Genomic DNA, 18558 nt, shown 5'->3' with positions numbered 1-18558 from the left:
GTCTATCGTTTTTTTTCTCACACAGTCACAGTTCCGGAGTTGCATTGACGCCACACGCTCCTGGTCCAAACGTAGTAAAGTGGCGAGATATTAAAGTAACCCGAGAGCAGAGGACTTGGGCGAAGTGTGGCGACACAAGTGATGGATAGGCGCTGGGTGACAAGAACAGTGAGAGGATCCTCACCAGTCACTCAAGATCCATGTGTTGCCGGAGTGTCTGCAAGCCAGGCTACATTCATTTCATAGACTGAGCTTGCTGTCAGCGAATCCCCCTCCGCCGATATGGGATCTTGCGCGATGAATGGGAACAGGATTTTGCCGAAGAATCTGTCCCTTGGGGAAGCAGAGAGACTTGCTGACAGGAGACCCCTGGTCATCAGCACCATGGCCAGCGTCCTCATCTTCACCGTCGTGGTCGATATCCTGGGCAATTTACTGGTCATCGTGTCAGTGTTGAGAAACAAGAAACTGCGCAAAGCAGGCAAGTTTGTTACACCCCATCTCACCTCAACCGGTAACTTTGTAAGGAGTGGGGAGAGCGGGCTTTCGCCCACAGCGGGATCTGACCCCAGTCCCTGCTGCCAAACCATGTGTTTGCCTATTCAGCCCGGAATAGAGGGACAAGGGTCAGGTTAAAGCGGGGTCGCTGGATCACCAGTTAAACCCCACTCCCTCTCAGCTTGTTACTCCTCAGCCAATTTTGTCTTCTTCCTCTGTGATCCCTCCTTTTCCCCTCCAACACTATACTTCTCTCCTTCTGACCGGCCTCTCTTCCCCGTTCTTTCACGCACTGCCCTCTATCACCATCTGTCACAGTGCCCCACTCCCTCACACTTCCCATTCCCCTCTCACATGCTTCCCTAATTTCTCCGTCACCCAATCCTCTCTCTCCTTCTCTCTTCAATCCATGTCCATTTGCAGATGACGCCAAAATTGGCCGTACACTGGATGCTGGTTATCTTACAGTACAACAGGATTTTTTAAAAAAAATTTCAGAGGGTAGGGGAGTCTAATACTAAAGCAGGTAAGTTTAAAATGGGAGGGGAAAGACTTAAAAGGTACCTAAGGGGCAACATTTTCAGGCAGAGAGTGGTATATGTGTGGAATGCATTGTCAGAGAATGTGGTGGATAGAATTACAACATTTATGTGAACAGGAAGGGATTAGAGGGATTTTCTGGCAAATGGGAGGGATTAATTTAGGATATCTGTTTGGCATGGATGATTTGGACAGTAGGTCTATTTCTTGCTGTATACCTCTATGACTCTAAAGCTCTTAGAGTCCGTCCCCTGGTCTCTCTCTCTCTCTCTCTCTCTCTCTCCCCCCTTCCCTTTGTTTCCTTTTCCACTATCATGCCTTCATCCCAAACTCAATCTCCACTTCCTTTCTTCACTCCTCCTCTCTACACTGTCTCTTGGCACATTCTCCTGACCTCCCTGCCACATATGGAACATCTCTCAATCCCGCTCTGACTCTGTCTCTCATTTTCTTTCTCTGGCATGCCTCTTCTTTTCTGTTCCTCTTCCTCTCTCTGTCCTACTTTCATTCCTCCTTCACACTCTTTCTTCTTTAGCCATTTACTCTCCATCTGTCCCTCCATCTCTCTCACTTTCTTTCCGTCCCTCTATCAATACCCCACCTACACTCATTGATTCTCCTCCTTAGTCACCCCTTTGTCCTTCTCATCAGCTTCTTTCCTCTTCATCTTGCCTTTCTTTCTCTCCACTCTCTTTCATCCTCCATCTCCTCCTGTCCTCTTTAAATAACATTTTCGTTATCATATTTCTTTTTCTGGCTATTTTAGTGAAACATGGTTGATTATATTGGCTACTATACTTATTATGGCTTTTAACTGAACCACATATTGTGAAAATCTGCTCAATAAATCCAAAATTTATGGCCTGACACCAGAAGGACGGGCACTGTATCTATCAAATTGCCACACAAGTCCCCTGTTTTCTAAACTCCATCAGTTTTGGAGAGCAGCTTTGCCCCAGTTAATATCTGTACAGTAGGATCTGCTTGTAAAGCACATAAGTTACTTTTCACTGTACCTCGGTACACATTACAGTAATAAATCAAATCAAATAAATTCAGCTTCACTTTTTCCACAAGGGTCTAAGAGATGAACATTTTCAAACAAAAATTAAATTAATTTTTCAATTTTCAAGCCCATTGAAACATTTCAAGTGTTTGTCACCAAAACCAAAGTGGGAAATATTATTTTTCAGCAATGCCAGACAACCATAAGAACATTGGATAATATATTAAACTCAGGCGATACTATAGCCACAATAACTAGCATCACAATAGCTATGTTACATGTACATTATGTTTACATGTTGAGATGAACAGTGAATCTTCTGTAACACATGGAATTTGGCATTTGGTTGAACCAACATTCACTGCTGGCTCTGTTAGCCTCCACTTAGGAATAAAGCCCATTTGTAAACTTTACATAGAAGTTCATGTGACACATTGAACAAGACGATACATGATCTGAGACATGCCACACACTAAACAGATAAAACAATGGGGGTTCCATGATTGTAAGCATTTCCAGTCACAAGCAGTGAGACCATCATCTCCTTCACACTTTGGCAACAGTAGTTTGTCTGCTGCTGGTGACTGCTGCACGCCATTGTCATCATAGCCTATATAGCCACATCAACTGCAATTTATCCTAGTCTAAGATGAGGCCTCCATTCATCATTGATAATATGAAATATATATATATATATATTTAATTTTTTAAATTTCACTTTTACTGAGTAATAATGTAAGGCTGCTGCTCATTGATGTAAGCATCTGATGTTTTGTTGAGTTGAAGGGTACACCACATCATAGTTTGTGTTAATTTTCAATGTGGTTACCTGACCATGAGTAAGTTCTTTAGCCTATAAGTAAGGGAGTTTGGGATCAATGATTTTTCTTTCTCAAAGGGGTGTTTGACATTTGTTTGCTCTCAAGTGGAAACAACAACACACTGCCCAGAAAATGCTTTGATGTGTATTCTTATGACATACCTCATACATAGGCTCCCTTTTCACCTGGAACCTGCCCCTTCACAGAATATCTACTTTGACTTGTATCAATAGACAGCTATTCTGATGTGATTGCCACAAGTCCTCAGTGCTAGAAACCTTTATCATTCAGTTGATAAATGATAGGTTTTGTGCAGGTCAGTGCTCAAATTTAATAGATAATGCTTTTCCAGTCCTGCTGCATTCTTCTGAATGGTCCTGAGCAAAGCTGCAACTTTAAGTTTTCTTTTTTTAATTTTAAGATGATAACAATGTTTTTGTGTTAAAAATGGATAAAATGGGCATTACTGCAGCACCATGCTCAATCAAAAGCTTACAACTTGTCAAGAGTCACTACTATCACCTCTGCCAGTTGATTCAAAGTAGTGGTGAGGTCAGGGGGCTGGGCTATTATAACATAAGGGTATCAATCAACACATTATTGGTGACCGGAACATGTAGCCTGTATTGCGTCTGAAACAAAAAAAGTGAATTTTGTTGTGGTAAAGGTTAAACTCAAGGAAAAAGGCATTTATTCAATCATAGAATCAAAAAATGCTTGCAGAACAGAGGATACCGTTTGCTCATTGTGTGCACCGGTTCTAAGAAAATGGCTGCAGGTAGGAGTGGGGTAGATAGCATCAAGGATTGCCTTAGATTATAGGAGGTTTTAGATGGGTTGATCACAGATAAATGTGAAGCAATGGACTAGGGCGGGAAAAACAAGCCAAGGGAATACATGATGAATAGTTGGACCCTGGAGAGCACCAAGGATCAGTGGTTTGTATGTTCACTGGATCCTTAAGGTGGTGGGACATAAAGTGGTTAAGAAGGCATATCAAATACTTGCCTTTTATAGCTACAGCATAGAGTTTAAGAGCATGTCGGTGATGCTGGAATTGTATTACATTTGCTTAGGCCTCAGCTAGAGTATTGTGTGCAGTTCTGTATTCCACATCATAGGTGGGTTGTGATTACACTGGAGAGTGTACCAGGATATTGCTTGGTCTTCAAGGAGAATAGTTCTATCTTACATAGATCATAAAACATAGAAAAGTACAGCACAGTACAGGCCATTTGCCCTTTGGCCCACAATGTTGTGTCGTGGAATAATCCTAATCCAAAAATAAAATAACCTAACCTACATTCCCTTCAATTCACTGCTCTCCATGTGCATGTCCAGCAGTCGCTTAAATGTCACTAATGACTCCGCTTCCACGACTACCACTGGCAAAGTATTCCATGCGCTCACAACTCTCTGGGTGAAGAACCTCTCTCTGATGCCTCCTCTATACCCTCCTCCTAACACCTTAAAACTATGACCCCTCATGGCAGTCAATCTTGCCCTGGGGAAAAGTCTCTGGCTATCGACTCTATCCATGCCTCTCATTACCTTGTACACCTCGATCAGGTCACCTCTCTTCCTCCTTCTCTCCAGAGAGAAAAGTCCGAGCTCGGTCAATCTTTTATTGTGAGACAAGCCCTCCAGTCCAGGCAGCATCCTGGTAAACCTCCTTTGCACCCTCTCCAAAGCCTCCACATCTTTCCTATAACAGGGCGACCAGAACTGAACACAAATATTCCAAGTGTGGTCTCACCAGGGTTTTGTAGAGCTGCAGCATAACTTCGTGGCTCTTAAACTTGATCCCCCTGTTAATGAAAGCCGAAACACCATATGCTTTCTTAACAACGTTATCCACCTGGGTGGCAACTTTGAGGGAGCTATGCACTTGAACACCAAGATCCTGCTGTTTGTCCACACTGCCAAGAATCCTGCCTTTCATCCTATATTCAGCATTTAAGTTCGATCTTCCAAAATGCATCACTTCGCATTTATTCAGGTTGAACTCCATCTGCCATTTCTCAGCCCAGCTCTGCATACTGTCAATGTCTCGCTGAAGCCTGCAATAGCGCTCGATACTATCAACGGCACCTCCAACCTTTGTGTCATCAACAAACATACTAACCCACCCCTTAACCTCCTCATCCAAGTCATTTATAAAAGCTACAAAGAGCAGAGCCCTGCGGGACACCACTCAGCACTGACCTCCAGGCAGAAAACTTACCATCTACAACCACTCTCTGCCTCCTATCAGCCAACCAATTCTGAATCCAGACAGCCAAATCACCCTGTATCCTGTACCTCCTGACTTTATGAATGAGCCTGCCATGGGGAACCTTATCAAATGCCTTGCTGAAGTCCATGTACACCACATCCACTGCTCGACCCTCGTCAACCTGTCTTGTGACCTCCTCAAAGAACTCAATAAGATTTGTAAGGCATAACCTGCCCCTCACAAAGCCATGCTGACTCCCTTTAATCACACTATGATTTTCCAAATAGTCATAAATCCTATCCCTCAGAATTCTTTCCAAAACCTTGCTGACCACAGTTGTAAGACTGACTGGTCTATAATTTCCAGGGATTTCCCTATTCCCTTTCTTGAAAAGAGGAACAACATTTGCCTCCCTCCAATCTTCCAGTACGACCCCCATGGAGAGTGAGGAAGCAAAGATCTTCGCCAGCAGCTTAGCAACCTCCTTTCTCGCTTCCCGGAGCAACCTAGGATAAATCTGGTCTGGCCCTGGGGACTTATCAATCTTAATGTTTGCCAAAATTTCCAGCACATCAACTTCCTCAATCTCGATCTGTTCAAGCCTGTTTTCCTGCTCCTTAAAGTTCTCACAACAAGGTCCCTTTCCTTAGTGAAAACTGAAGCAAAAAACTCATATCGGGCATCCCCTATCTGCTCAGACTCCACGCACAAGTTCCCTACGCTATCCCTGATCGGCCCTACCGTCTCCCTGATCATTCTCTTATTCCTCACGTATGAGTAAAATGCCTTTGGGTTCTCCCTAATCCTTCCTGCCAAGCCTTTTTTGTGCACCCTCCCCCACCCCGGCCCTCCTCAGTCCACTTTTGAGCTCCTTCCGAGCAAGTCTGTAATCCTCTAAAGCTGTGCTAAACCCTTGCTTCCTCCATCTTACGTAAGCTGCCTTTTTCTTTTTGACATGAAGCACCTCTGTTCCTGTCATCCAAGGCTCCTTAATCTTATCCCTTCTTACCTGTCTCAGTTTGCCTTTGTAAATTAAGTTACTCATTCTTGGAACTATTCTTGTGGCCTTTTTCTGTAACCTCTCCAATGTCTTCGAACCCTTCCTAAAGTGTAGTGCCAAATCTGGACCCAATCCTCCAGTTGAGGCTGAAGCTAATGTTTTACAGTGGTTTAACATAACTTCTTAGCTGTTGTATAGTAGGAACTAGGTACATGCTTATTTCCATGGCCCACCTTCCATCCAGTGTCACTTACTATGGTTTAGCAGGGCCACAACATTGAATGTGGCCCTAGGACAGCACTGGTGGCAGACTGAAGATGAAGAAGAGGGAGAGAGCTTAGGTGAGGTTTCATTTCCTCCAGCAGTTTGCAGTCTCTGCTGAAGCAACAAGCTCCCTTGATCTTTCAGATTGATTATAGTTGACAACATCTCTTCTGGTCCTCAGTGATAGCTCTATTGCAGCAACCATTGGTGGCTTACAACCAGGTGCTGGTTGTAGCCAGCCCGGTTCTCCCACCTTGTGACAATGAGGAATATGCCACATCCATTTTTACCAATAATGTGCCCATATCCAGTGAAACTAGGTTAGAATATAGCTAGGTACAAAGTTAGATGCAAGTCCTATTCGTTTGCTGTTCCATCTCTCAGGTAAGGACCCTGTCCAACATCTCCACAGTTCATAGACTGTGGAAATGTGCAGAAGCAATTTGATTGTGGAGTAGAAATTACTTTTCAAAGACTGGTACAGAAAGTGAATCTCCTTGCTAATAATTGCAGTCTAGATTTGGTCATGTGTATTGCAATACAGATAGTGTATTGGCATATTAATATATTACTCTTCTTTCATGGCCAACAGAGATCCTGTAATGAATGAACTGTAATGAACTGAACTGAATAAATATGCACAAATTTGACTCTCTATACCAGATGATACCTGGTAAAGGTATCTTGAGTGACTTTACTGGATTTGAAAACAAAGAAGGGAGATGATGGATTTTAAATTGTTTTAAAATTTATGACAAACCTCAATAGGGTAGACCTAAAGAAAAGATTTTCACTTGGAGAAGAATCAAAAGCTTAGAGTCACAAATATAAAGTAGTCACTGATAAGTCCAGTTAAGGAATTCAGGAGAATTTTCTTCACCCAGGGTGGTTAGAATATGGAACATCTTATGAGCGGGAGTAATTGTGGTGGCTAACGTATGTATTCTGTTCTGCTAGGTTTGATGACATCAGCCACAATAAGCCTAAGTACAGCAGAAGCACTGGAATAAACCATTTGGACAGAAAATGCATTCCTGCACTATAAGAGACAGCAAGAATTGCAGATGCTTATGTCAGAGACAACACAGTATAAAACTGGAGGAACACTGCAGGCCAGGCAGCATCAGAGGAGCAGGAAAGTTAATGTTTCAGCTCAGGGCCCTTCTTCGGAAATGGGGAGGGGGAAGGGAGCTGGGAGTGAATAGACAGAGGAAGAGTGGGACTAGGGAAGGTAGGTGAGATGGCAATAGGTCGATACAGGCAGGGAATATGGGGATTGGTCAATGGAATGGGATGGTTGGATAGGTGGGAGAGAAGATAGGCAGGTTGTGTCAGGTCAAGGAAGCAGGAATGAGAGGGAGAGTTGGACATGGGACACAACTTGCCCATCTTCTCTCTCACCTATATACCCCTCCCAACCCATTGACCAATCCCCACTACTCCCAGCCTGTATCCACCTGTTGCCATCCCACCTACCTTCCCTACACCCTCCCCTCCTCAATTTATTTCCCAGCTCCCTTCCCCCTCCCCATTTCTGAAGAAGGGTCCTGAGCTGAAGCATCAACTTTCCTGCTGCTCTGATGCTGCCTGGCCTGCTGTGCTCTTCCAGCTCCACACTGTGTTATTCCTATACTATAAACCTTAAGTATGTATTCTTTTATTCTTAAATTTCAGCGTTAGAAAGTGTAGGTAACCAGTTTGCACTCATGGCATTGTTTTGGAGTAGAATTATCATTCCAAAGTGAAACAACAATGTTCAGGGATATCATCACTTTATTTCACTCACCATGTCGACAAATGTCTGAACAGATGGATGAATATGCTAGGTTCTTTTTAAGCATTCTTTATGATTGCTTCAGTACTCTTGCAAAATAGACTTTGTGTCATAAATGTCATTGGTAAACATAGAAATAAAAGTTCTTGCACCAAGAAATAATATTGGAAATGTGACCTATTTGGTTCTGCGAGAAAAAAGTACGAGGTCACCTATTTGATATGTGACTGAGTGAAAGTGACCTGCATGCTACTAAAAGTAGAATATTTTTGTAAAGCAGAAACCAATTCAACCAAACTGTTGAACATTAACTGTTACTGGGTAAGGTAAAAACAAGTTATGATGATAGATATATTCAGAAAGGTAGACTAATGAATTTGAGATATGATTTCAAATACCATCAAAGCATCTGGTAAGTTTAAATACAGTTAATTAAGTAAGTCTGATTCGTAGTGGTAACCATAAAAAAATGCTTTTGAGGGAAGGTAATCTACTGTCCTTGCATTCTCTGGATTATTTGTGACTCCACACCTACATCAATAAAACCAACTCTTAACTGTCCTCCGAAAAGGCTCAGACATTCAATCGTTTGTTCAGTAGCTAAAGAAGGCTGTTTATCAACATCTTCTCAAAAGACAATTGGAAAAGGATAAAAGTACGGGTGTTAGCAGCAATCTTGCATTCTGCAAATGACTAAAAAAAATTTAAGACGCTGAGACATTTTTCAGAAGAGCAGGGAATTATCTTGGCACTCCATTCTTCGCCTTAAACAAAGTCACAAACAAAAATTTAACCGAACATGTATTGAACTGCTATAGATGGGATCTTGCTGTACATTAATTGGCTGTCATTTTGCTTAACTAACGACAATGCTTAAGTAGAGTTTGTGCAAGATGATTTGATACACAGTAGGCATTACATTAAACGGCTTATGTTCAATATAGTAAAAACCTTCAAAGGGATTCAAAGTAACATTTCCACACAAAATTGGAAATCCAATCTCCAAAAGAGGTATTTGTACTGTTGACCAATGGCTGGATCAAAACACTAAGCTTTAAAGAGTATTTTTTTAAGAAAGGAGAGAGGGGTAAAGTGGTAGTGAGGTTTACAATAACAACATGCATTTAAACAGTGCTTTCAAGATGGTAAAACATTCGAAAGCACTTCACAAGAGTGTTTTCAAAACAAAACTTGACATTAGGTCTTTTAAAGAGATGCTAGAGAAACAAAAGTAACCAAAGAAGTATGTCTCAAGAGGATTTTAAAGGAGGAAAGAGAGGCAGCAAGAATTATTTAGGGAATTCCAATGTAAATTAGCCTGGCATCTGAAGGTCAATGTTGGACCAATTAAAAATCAGGATATCAAAGACTCCAATATAGCTTCTAAGCAAATAAAAATTATATTCTTATTTTTAAAATGAACTTTTTATCAGCATTTTTAATTATGTTCTGCAAACAGATGCTTTTTGCATAAGCTTTTTCTAGCTAACAATAAGGAAATCTTAACCCATGTAGCCTAACCAGATATGATCCTTGGAGCAAGTTGTACTCATCGTAGCTACCATTCAGCCAACTATACAAGCTAACTTTAAAATGATACTGATGAAGTGGTTAAGAAATGACTAAATATTCTTTCTTTCGTTCTATTCTTTGTTTCATTCTTATTTCCTATGAGTAATTTTGCAGAGGTTTAACTGGTCCAAATCCAACGAGGCACTTGAAATTAGCATTTTTTAACATTGCATGAGTATTTGAGTAAAGAGTGGTGAAGTCTTTTCTTGATTGTGCAGGAGCTTGGTTAGACCAAACCTCAGTACCATATGCAGTTTTGGTTTCCTTTGCTCAGATATTATTAGAAAGAGTGCGACAAACATTCCCCAGACTGGTTCCCAGGGAATGGAACTGTCCTACGAAAAGAGACAGAGCAAACTGTTTGCATTCTCTTTTGAAGAATTAGAGATGATCCATTGAAACTTACAGGAGCTGTGCAGGAGCTTGGTTAGACCAAACCTCAGTACCATATGCAGTTTTGGTTTCCTTTGCTCAGATATTATTAGAAAGAGTGCGACAAACATTCCCCAGACTGGTTCCCAGGGAATGGAACTGTCCTACGAAAAGAGACAGAGCAAACTGTTTGCATTCTCTTTTGAAGAATTAGAGATGATCCATTGAAACTTACAATAAAGGTAAAGGGGTAGGTAGGGGAAGTGCAGGAAAGAAATTTCCTTAGGTTGGGGAGTTTAGAATCAGAGGGCAGAATTTAATAATTTGGGGGATGCTGGTAAGGTCCAAAATTATTTTACTCAGTGTTGTCAACCTTTGTAATTCTCTGCCACAGTGAGCTGTAGAGGCTAAGTCTTTGAATATGTTTACCAATGATATACTGGGTTATATGAATAAAGCGGGCAAAAGGTTGTGATAGACAGATTTTCAAGCATTGTAGCGAAAAGGTAGAAAGCCTGTCGCAGTGGATTCAGTTTTTTTGGGCCTAAACTGTTTGCAATGGCAACATTGGCCATCTGGTCCTACTGACTTTGCCATGTTTACTTAGAGAATTTCTTCACCCCATGTAGCATGGTATACTTTTTGTAGATTAGCTACTCTTCCCCAGCCTCTTTTAGCATTGTGTGTAGTCAGAAAATACTCCCACATTAGGAAACCTGGGCTAACTTCAAGGGATGTGAGTCTTATGTGAATTTCTGTCCTCAGCTGAGGCTTGCTGCAACTAACTGTTTCCTCAGCCCTGAATGTGCATTACCATCAAATAAATTAGCAGGTAGCACAAATTTGGTTGCTGCTTGTATCAAGTGGGAATACGTCAATCAATGTCAGAATGCTGTCTGATAGATTACGTTTTGAGGATTTCCCAACTGATCTGTGCATGCCCAATCTCCTGAAATTGGGGTCAGTTTCAGAGTAACGGCACCAAACATCAACAGTTCATTGTCAACACATCTCCCAACAAAACCTTATTGACTGTGGCAGCTGGACCTTAATCCTTTGGATAACTGAACACTTATTCATCCATCTTCACTTACTCTTTGAGTATTTTTCAGATGTGCTTACCAAGCAAAGAGGCTGGTTCTTCATTGTTAAAGAAAGATTTGTGACTCTAAGGGAGACCATCTATTACTGTACTGATCCAATCTTGTCAGTACTGAAAACAGCTGATCATTCTAGCTTGATATCTGTTCCATCTATAATTAATGATATGGTTAATGGTAATGTGCTTCAAATACAACTTTAGCAGGATGTAGAGTGTATTGTCATCAAGAATAAAGACAGCGCAAGTTTGTTTCCTTTCCTACTTTCTTCAAACAGCTAAGTAGTTCCCCGTTCAACGCATAGTCCTAAAAAGATGGGCCTTCATGGGAATTGGAAAAAAACACAAAATGTAATCCCCCTATGAAGTGAAAGTTTCCAGAACCTTGATGCTTTGGGCCAAAATCCTGCAACTCCTTACCCAACAGCACAGAAGATATCCCTATGCCACTTGGACTACAGAATTTATGAATGGCCCCTCGCAAATTTTTTTTAACCTCCTTGGTTAATGTCTTATTTTTGACCAAAAAAACAGGAAAACATTTGAGCCATTGTGTTTGCTATATTCCATATTAGTTATAGCAATCTCTTACCTTTTAATCTCAGTTCTTTCCCCTATTGTGCTACAGAATCTGTTACTTTGATATCTATGACCTCTAAGGTCATTTTACTCTATATTTTTGTTTACTTTGGGGGGTGGCATGGTGGCTTAGTGGTTAGCACTGTTGCCTCACAGCACCAGGGACCCTGATTCAATCCCAACCTCAGGTGACTGTCTGTGCAGAGTTTGTACATTCTTCCTGTGTCTGCATGGGTTTCCTCCAGGTGCTCCAGTTTCCTCCCACAGTCCAAAGATGTGTAGGCTAAGTGGATTGGTCATGTTAAATTTCCTGTAGTTTTCAGGGACATGTAGGTTAGGGTGAGTTTTAGGGGGATGAGCCTGGGTGGGATGCCCTGAGGGTTAGTGTGGACTTGTTGAGCTGAACAGCCTGTTTCCAGGCTGTAGGGAATCCTTGAAGTTTGTGAAGACATTTTCCCTGCAGTTGCTTTCAATTCTAAATTTAGAAGAATGTCCCCTTTCCTTTTAACATAGTGCTGAAAATGGAATGAGTCATTCCCAATCTCTGTTGATTTCACTTCATTATTTTAAATACCTCAGCCAGATAACCCAGCACCTTCTCATTTTCAGGGGCTACAAATTAAATGATCTAATGTACACTACAAGAAACATTTATTAAACTCTTCCCTTCTTATTGAATTATTACAAGTTTCAAGATTTTCAACTTTATTCAAACTTCATCAGCTACCATCCAGGTTTACAATGCAGTATTAAGCAATATAGTTCAGAAGCTAGCTGTAGTGAAAATGCAGTTGAATTATGCTGTCATGTTTGCACAGAGGAAGAACCTGTCATCCCTCTCAAATTTGGTTAAGATTTTTTGTCCTGTCTTTGAACCTTATTTGAAGCATCCAATTAACTGTTTGTTTCTGCAGAACTATGGATGGCTCACTGGCTTTACTGCAATTACGTACAGTATTAAGTAGCAGTAAATGGATTAATTTGTTTAATAAGGCAAGGCTTTGTCAAGATTTCTGCATATCTGAGACGAGATCTATTGCAAGGAGCCTGTGCATCTGTTCAAATAAGTCAAATACTCTTAGGTATGTGGGGCAAGTCATTTATGAAAAAGGTATCCCTCTCTAAATAGTATCAGAGATAATGGGAACTGCAGATGCTGGAGATTCCAAGATAATAAAATGTGAGGCTGGATGAACACAGCAGGCCAAGCAGCATCTCAGGAGCACAAAAGCTGACGTTTCGGGCCTAGACCCTTCATCAGAGAGGCTCTGATGAAGGGTCTAGGCCCGAAACGTCAGCTTTTGTGCTCCTGAGATGCTGCTTGGCCTGCTGTGTTCATCCAGCCTCACATTTTATTATCCCTCTCTAAATACATGTGTGCTCACTTTTTCTTTAGGTCTACTGAGCACTCAGGTCTAGGCATTGGTTAAAGGCAAGTGGAATGCATACATTCATGCAGGTTAATGATACCACTCATGTGTACATGACAGCATTGTGTGGAATTTAATCTCTCTGAAAGCTGGCTGAGAGATGGGAGGGCTGTATAAATAGGTGGGAAAAATCAGGGCGAAGAACCCATAGCCTTCCACAGCACGCACACCTCTCCTCCACTACACGGACATTTAATTTTAATCCATTCTTTGCAAAAAGTGAGATATACTATCTGGTCATTGCCATTTTTTTTCTGAATTGCTGCACAAATCAATGGTGGCTTCTCTACCATATGCTGATTTTGTTATCCTCAAGCTATCTGTTCACTTTTACTGATAATGTGGACAGATTAAGCAGTACATAGCATTGCACCTATGAATTACACACCAACCATACTCATTACAAATGAATTGTCAAATGCAATCAAAAGATGGCAGCAGAGGCCCTGGGACACCATGCCAGTCTGCTACACCAAGCTAACTCCAAGTCAATAATTGCAATCATTATGTTAATACACAGCTTCTCAGACTTCTCAATTGAATCAGACCAGTGGATATTTTTACAATAACTTCATAGTAGAACTACTCAGCATCCTCAGCCATCTGGTCAAAGTTAAACAAAATATTAACTTGCATTCTGCAGTAGCTTTAACTTAGGAAACCCAGCATAAACTCTAACATTGTTATCGGCTTATTTTAACAGAACTGAAACCTAATGTAGGTTTTCTGTTTCATTTACTAAAAACTTGCAGTACATTTCTAACATTTTTTAATTTTATTATAGATTTGGTCTAATTCAAATTGTGCTACTTGCTGTGGTGGGATTCAAGCTCATATCCCCAAAGCATTAAACTGACCCTCTGGATTACTCGCCCGGTGACACTACACCACCACTTCCCACTTGTTGAATAGAATCTGGTTCTGTCGATCTTTAGCCTCTATCCCATCTGGTTCCTTTTACTGAGCATACTATCGACCAAACAGCCTTACCCAAAACCTACAGTTTCCTCCAAGCTGTGACCAAAGTCTGAAATAAGCTGCTTAAATATAATTTCCTCTCCTTCATCTGTCAGTGTTTCACGCTATAGCTCAATGACTCTGAATTGAAAATATTTGAGGTAGAGACATCTACTGCTGATGTGTTTGCTCCTGATCTCTCAGAAGCTTTGAATTCTGACACCTTTAGAAGTGTGGTGCAAGGTTAAGTGACTTCTAAACATCACCCTTTCTGGGTGATGCTGAGGTAACATCAGTCTAACAGCAGGCAGAATTTCCTAAGAGAATTTCCTTAGACACATGCTCTTGAATGAAGTGGGAGCTTGAGTTATGAACAGAAGAATGGATAATTGGGGTACTGCTGCAAATTCAAAGCCTTTCATAGGCAGTTTCTCACACATTCCATCCCCAGGAATGCTGGGACTGTTGTATGAAAAGATATTGGATCAATTACAACTACACTCACTGGAGTGTAGAAGGAAGAGGGTTGTGTCCTAGAAATCTATAAAATTCTAACAGGACTAGAAAGGGTCACTGCAGGAAGGATGTTCCTGATGACGAAGGAGTACAGAAGCAGGGGTCACAGTCTAACACTGGTTAGGCCCATTTAGGAGGAGTAATTTCTTCATCTAGAGAGTGGTGAGGCTATGGAGTTCTCTGCCGCAGGAAACAGTTGAGGCCAAAATACTGAATGTTTTCAAGATGGAGTTAGTTGTAGTGGTTAGAACTGCAGGGATCAAAGGGTATGGGGAGAAAGGGAAGCAAAGTATGGAGCTGAAGCAATCTCAATGGGCCAAATAGCTTACCCCTGCTCAAATTTTCCATTTGTTGCGTGATACGTGGAGATTCAGCGATAAAATAAATTCATAGAAAGTTTTTGACACCATGTCTTATTGCTTATGATGAGTACAACACTGCACAGATTGAAATTGAAGCTCCACGGCATGTTCGTAGGATGCAGGATTCAAGGCTGATAGTTTTTTGGCTGACTTGCAAGATTGGTCAATAAAGCACCTGATTGACTGAGTAATTTGATTTATCACCGTAGTTCGTTGACACAAAGAAAATGTCCAATGCTCCTTTAGATTCCTGATCTTCTAAAGGCTTGTCAAAATACTTTAGGCGGCCATTTATCCGACACCAGACTCCAGATACCTCATATCAGTGATCTGTACTTTCATAGAGACAATGTTTGATTTGTTCATTTAAAATTTTGTCAAAGAAATAACATGATTTGCCTCCCTAATCCAAGCTGTAGTTCGGAAAATTAGAATCCATTCAGCCCAATAACATCTATCGTAATGAATGTCAGAGGAGAGCTGCTCTTAGAAAAATACTTTTAGCATATAAGGGCCTCCTACATGAATTCGCTAAGCGGTATGCAAGCAGTAAGGTGAAATGAGTTTTCCATCTGTTAAAATACTAGCTCCCCTGTAGATCAAACAAATAAATGTGCCCAGATGCAAGTCTCAGGTAGACCATTGATCTCCTGCTGTAACATCAATGGAAGATTAGCAAACACTGGAGAAATGGTCATTTATCTTCTGTCAAGTGAAAGCGGGGATCAAAACCAATGGAAATTGTAGGTGAGTTTTAGAATGGATATTGAGCCCAATAAATTCATGCTTTTATAAGAGAATTCTTTTGTGTACAAGTTTTTGCTCCATTTCCTCTGAAGATAGTATCATCAGAGCTTCTTTTCCATGGGTTCCACTACTTTGGCCAATCTGCATGCATTGTCTAAGTGGTGTGATTAGTAAGCTAGTTTTGACTTGGGTTCATTTGTGATGGGTGCATAATCCTGTCTTCAAACATTGTCATTGTCAAGTATATGAACCATTTCCAGCAAAAGTAAAGAACGACAAAATATTTTTCTGACGTTAATGTTTTACAAGTTTTATCCCACTGCAAGTCATTTGACTTTGATTACAGAAGCAAATCCCAATCTTTCCACCTGGCCTGTCCCTTGTTGTATAAATAGCAGTGTGTTCCAACTTTTCTTTTAAAAGATAGTCAAATAGCGTGTGTTAATTACAACACAATGACATGACACCATCAATGGATGAACATTTGCCAATTCACCCTGACGTGATTTGGCAATCTTTCCAAAGAACAAGACTGAAGCTTGTTGAACAGTAATTCACACTTCCACAAAATCCCTTATTTCAAAATGCATGGAGGCTGGAAGGGGTAGTGCTGAATTTCATTTCCTCCATGCTGCAGTTATAAATGTAGGGGAGATACAGTGGTGGAGCAGGTGACGTCATGAGCAAATTTGTTCCCTTCCCATAAAACCTGCCCACCTGTTGTATGTGGTGTTAGTCATTTCTGTTTGTAATAAGCATAGCGACTATCAGAATCAATCCTTTAGGACACGAGTGATTGCTCCTTTATTGAATATTGTGAAATGGACTCTCCTCAAGTTGTGTATTGTTAAATCCTTCCTGTAGAGGTTCCATCATTGCATCTGATTGATTATCAAAGAGTTAGAGCACATGTGCAACTACCCTGCTCTTCCTCACGCCCATTTAAACACTAGAAGTACTTAAGGGAAGATACAGAATTCCGCATTAGGGGCTAACATCATGCCTCTTCTAGGTGCCACCAGTGAGCCAGGAGACTAGGAGGTAGTCATCAGAATGATCATGTGGCTGAGCTGACCCTTGACACCTAGCAGTTGGCTCCTGACACGGATCTGTTGTTGGTGCCATCCCTGACGGATGTATCTGAGCATCCGGGTCTTACTGTTCATGTTGAACTGGCATGGTGCTGTGCACAGGAATTATAGGGGGATTTGCTGGCAATTCCAGTCACAGGCGGCCGTTAGTACATTTAACCATGTAACTAATAGAAAAGACCACTCACTATGTCTCTACACTGTAGCTCATTCTTATTCTACATACATTTTTCTCCCATCCCCTACTGAAGGAACAAACTGTCGTGTAGTCTAGTTGGACAGGAACCCATAACTTGCAAATAGATTGCCCATTTTCAGAGCTGATGTACAAGAGGAAAGCAGCCACGCTGGGATTGAAAGCCAGCATTGTTGGAAGTAACACTGCAACCAGATGAGCACTAATTGAAATTGGGCTTTAGGAGACTACATGATTGATGAATTATTTTAGCATCTCTCTTCTCCACATGCTGCATGTTTAACAAATTCTAATATAACCATTGCATTTAAAAGCAATGCTGTTTACTGCTGAACTAACCAATTGTGCTCTTTTATAGGAAATGCCTTTGTGGTGAGCCTTGCTGTCGCTGACCTTGTCGTAGCAATCTATCCTTATCCTCTCATACTCATAGCAATATTCCACAATGGATGGGTTCTTGGCTATATCCACTGTCAAATTAGTGGGCTCCTTATGGGGCTAAGCGTCATTGGTTCCATTTTTAACATCACCAGCATTGCAATCAACAGATACTGTTACATCTGTCATGGTCCGAAGTATGACAAAATCTTCAGCAAAAGGAGCACATTATGCTTTGTGGTACTGGTTTGGGTGTTGACTTGTGTAGCAATCATTCCCAATCTCTTCATGGAATCTCTTCAGTATGATCCTCGCATATACTCCTGCACGTTTGTTCAGTCAGTCAGTTCTTCCTACACTGTCATCGTAGTGGTCATTCATTTCATTCTGCCAATCATCATTGTCTCATATTGCTATCTGCGTATCTGGATCTTTGTCATTCAAGTGAGGAGAAGAGTTAAGCCAGACAATCGATCCAAAACAAATCCCCATGACTTCAGGAACTTCCTGACCATGTTTGTTGTGTTTGTACTCTTTGCTGTTTGTTGGGCACCATTGAACTTCATTGGCCTGGCAGTAGCAGTTAATCCACATTTGGCCAGCCTGATACCAGAGCAGCTCTTCACTGCCAGCTATTTTATGGCATATTTCAATAGCTGCCTAAATGCCATAGTGTATGGTGTTTTAAACCACAATTTCCGAAGGGAATATAAACAAATTATAGTGAAAATTACCAAGCTCTCCTGTTAGGATAACATGTTCTTCTAAAGTCTACAACATGTTGCACATCTGTCGGACATTAGAAACTTGCAAATATTTGATCCAAGTGTGGTAATCAACAGTAAGATTGAATGTCCATTGCCTCTGAAAGGAATGGCATAAATAAATTATACAGTTGTCACATGTGCTTGAGTTTTTGTTTGCTTGTTTTAGCTTTGGCTGAAATTTAAGTTTTCAAGAAAACTCAGCATAGTATTATTGAAAAATGCAGCAAAGCACAGAAAGAAAAGAGTCTACCACCATCAAAAAGACCACAGAAGCCCTGTGTTCATCAGGGAAATGTGAAAAACACAAACTCATGCAAGACGATGTTGGGAGAGAACATGACAGATGCTGGATTGGAACGAAGGAGCATGTAAAC

General features: G+C 41.1%; 1 protein-coding gene across 1 annotated transcript; it reads left to right on the top strand.

The window, feature by feature from the left end:
* Positions 1-297: 297 nt before the first annotated feature.
* Positions 298-18167, top strand: mtnr1al (melatonin receptor type 1A like). The gene is made up of 2 exons (XM_048543686.1): positions 298-481; positions 17398-18167. The coding sequence occupies exons 1-2, from the start codon at positions 298-300 to the stop codon at positions 18165-18167; spliced, it is 954 nt and encodes a 317-aa protein (XP_048399643.1).
* The last annotated feature ends 391 nt before the right edge of the window (positions 18168-18558 follow it).

The sequence above is a fragment of the Stegostoma tigrinum genome, chromosome 13, assembly GCF_030684315.1.
Source record: "Stegostoma tigrinum isolate sSteTig4 chromosome 13, sSteTig4.hap1, whole genome shotgun sequence".
In the NCBI taxonomy this organism is placed as follows: Eukaryota; Metazoa; Chordata; class Chondrichthyes; order Orectolobiformes; family Stegostomatidae; genus Stegostoma; species Stegostoma tigrinum.
This window is presented reverse-complemented; position numbering and strand designations above follow the sequence as displayed.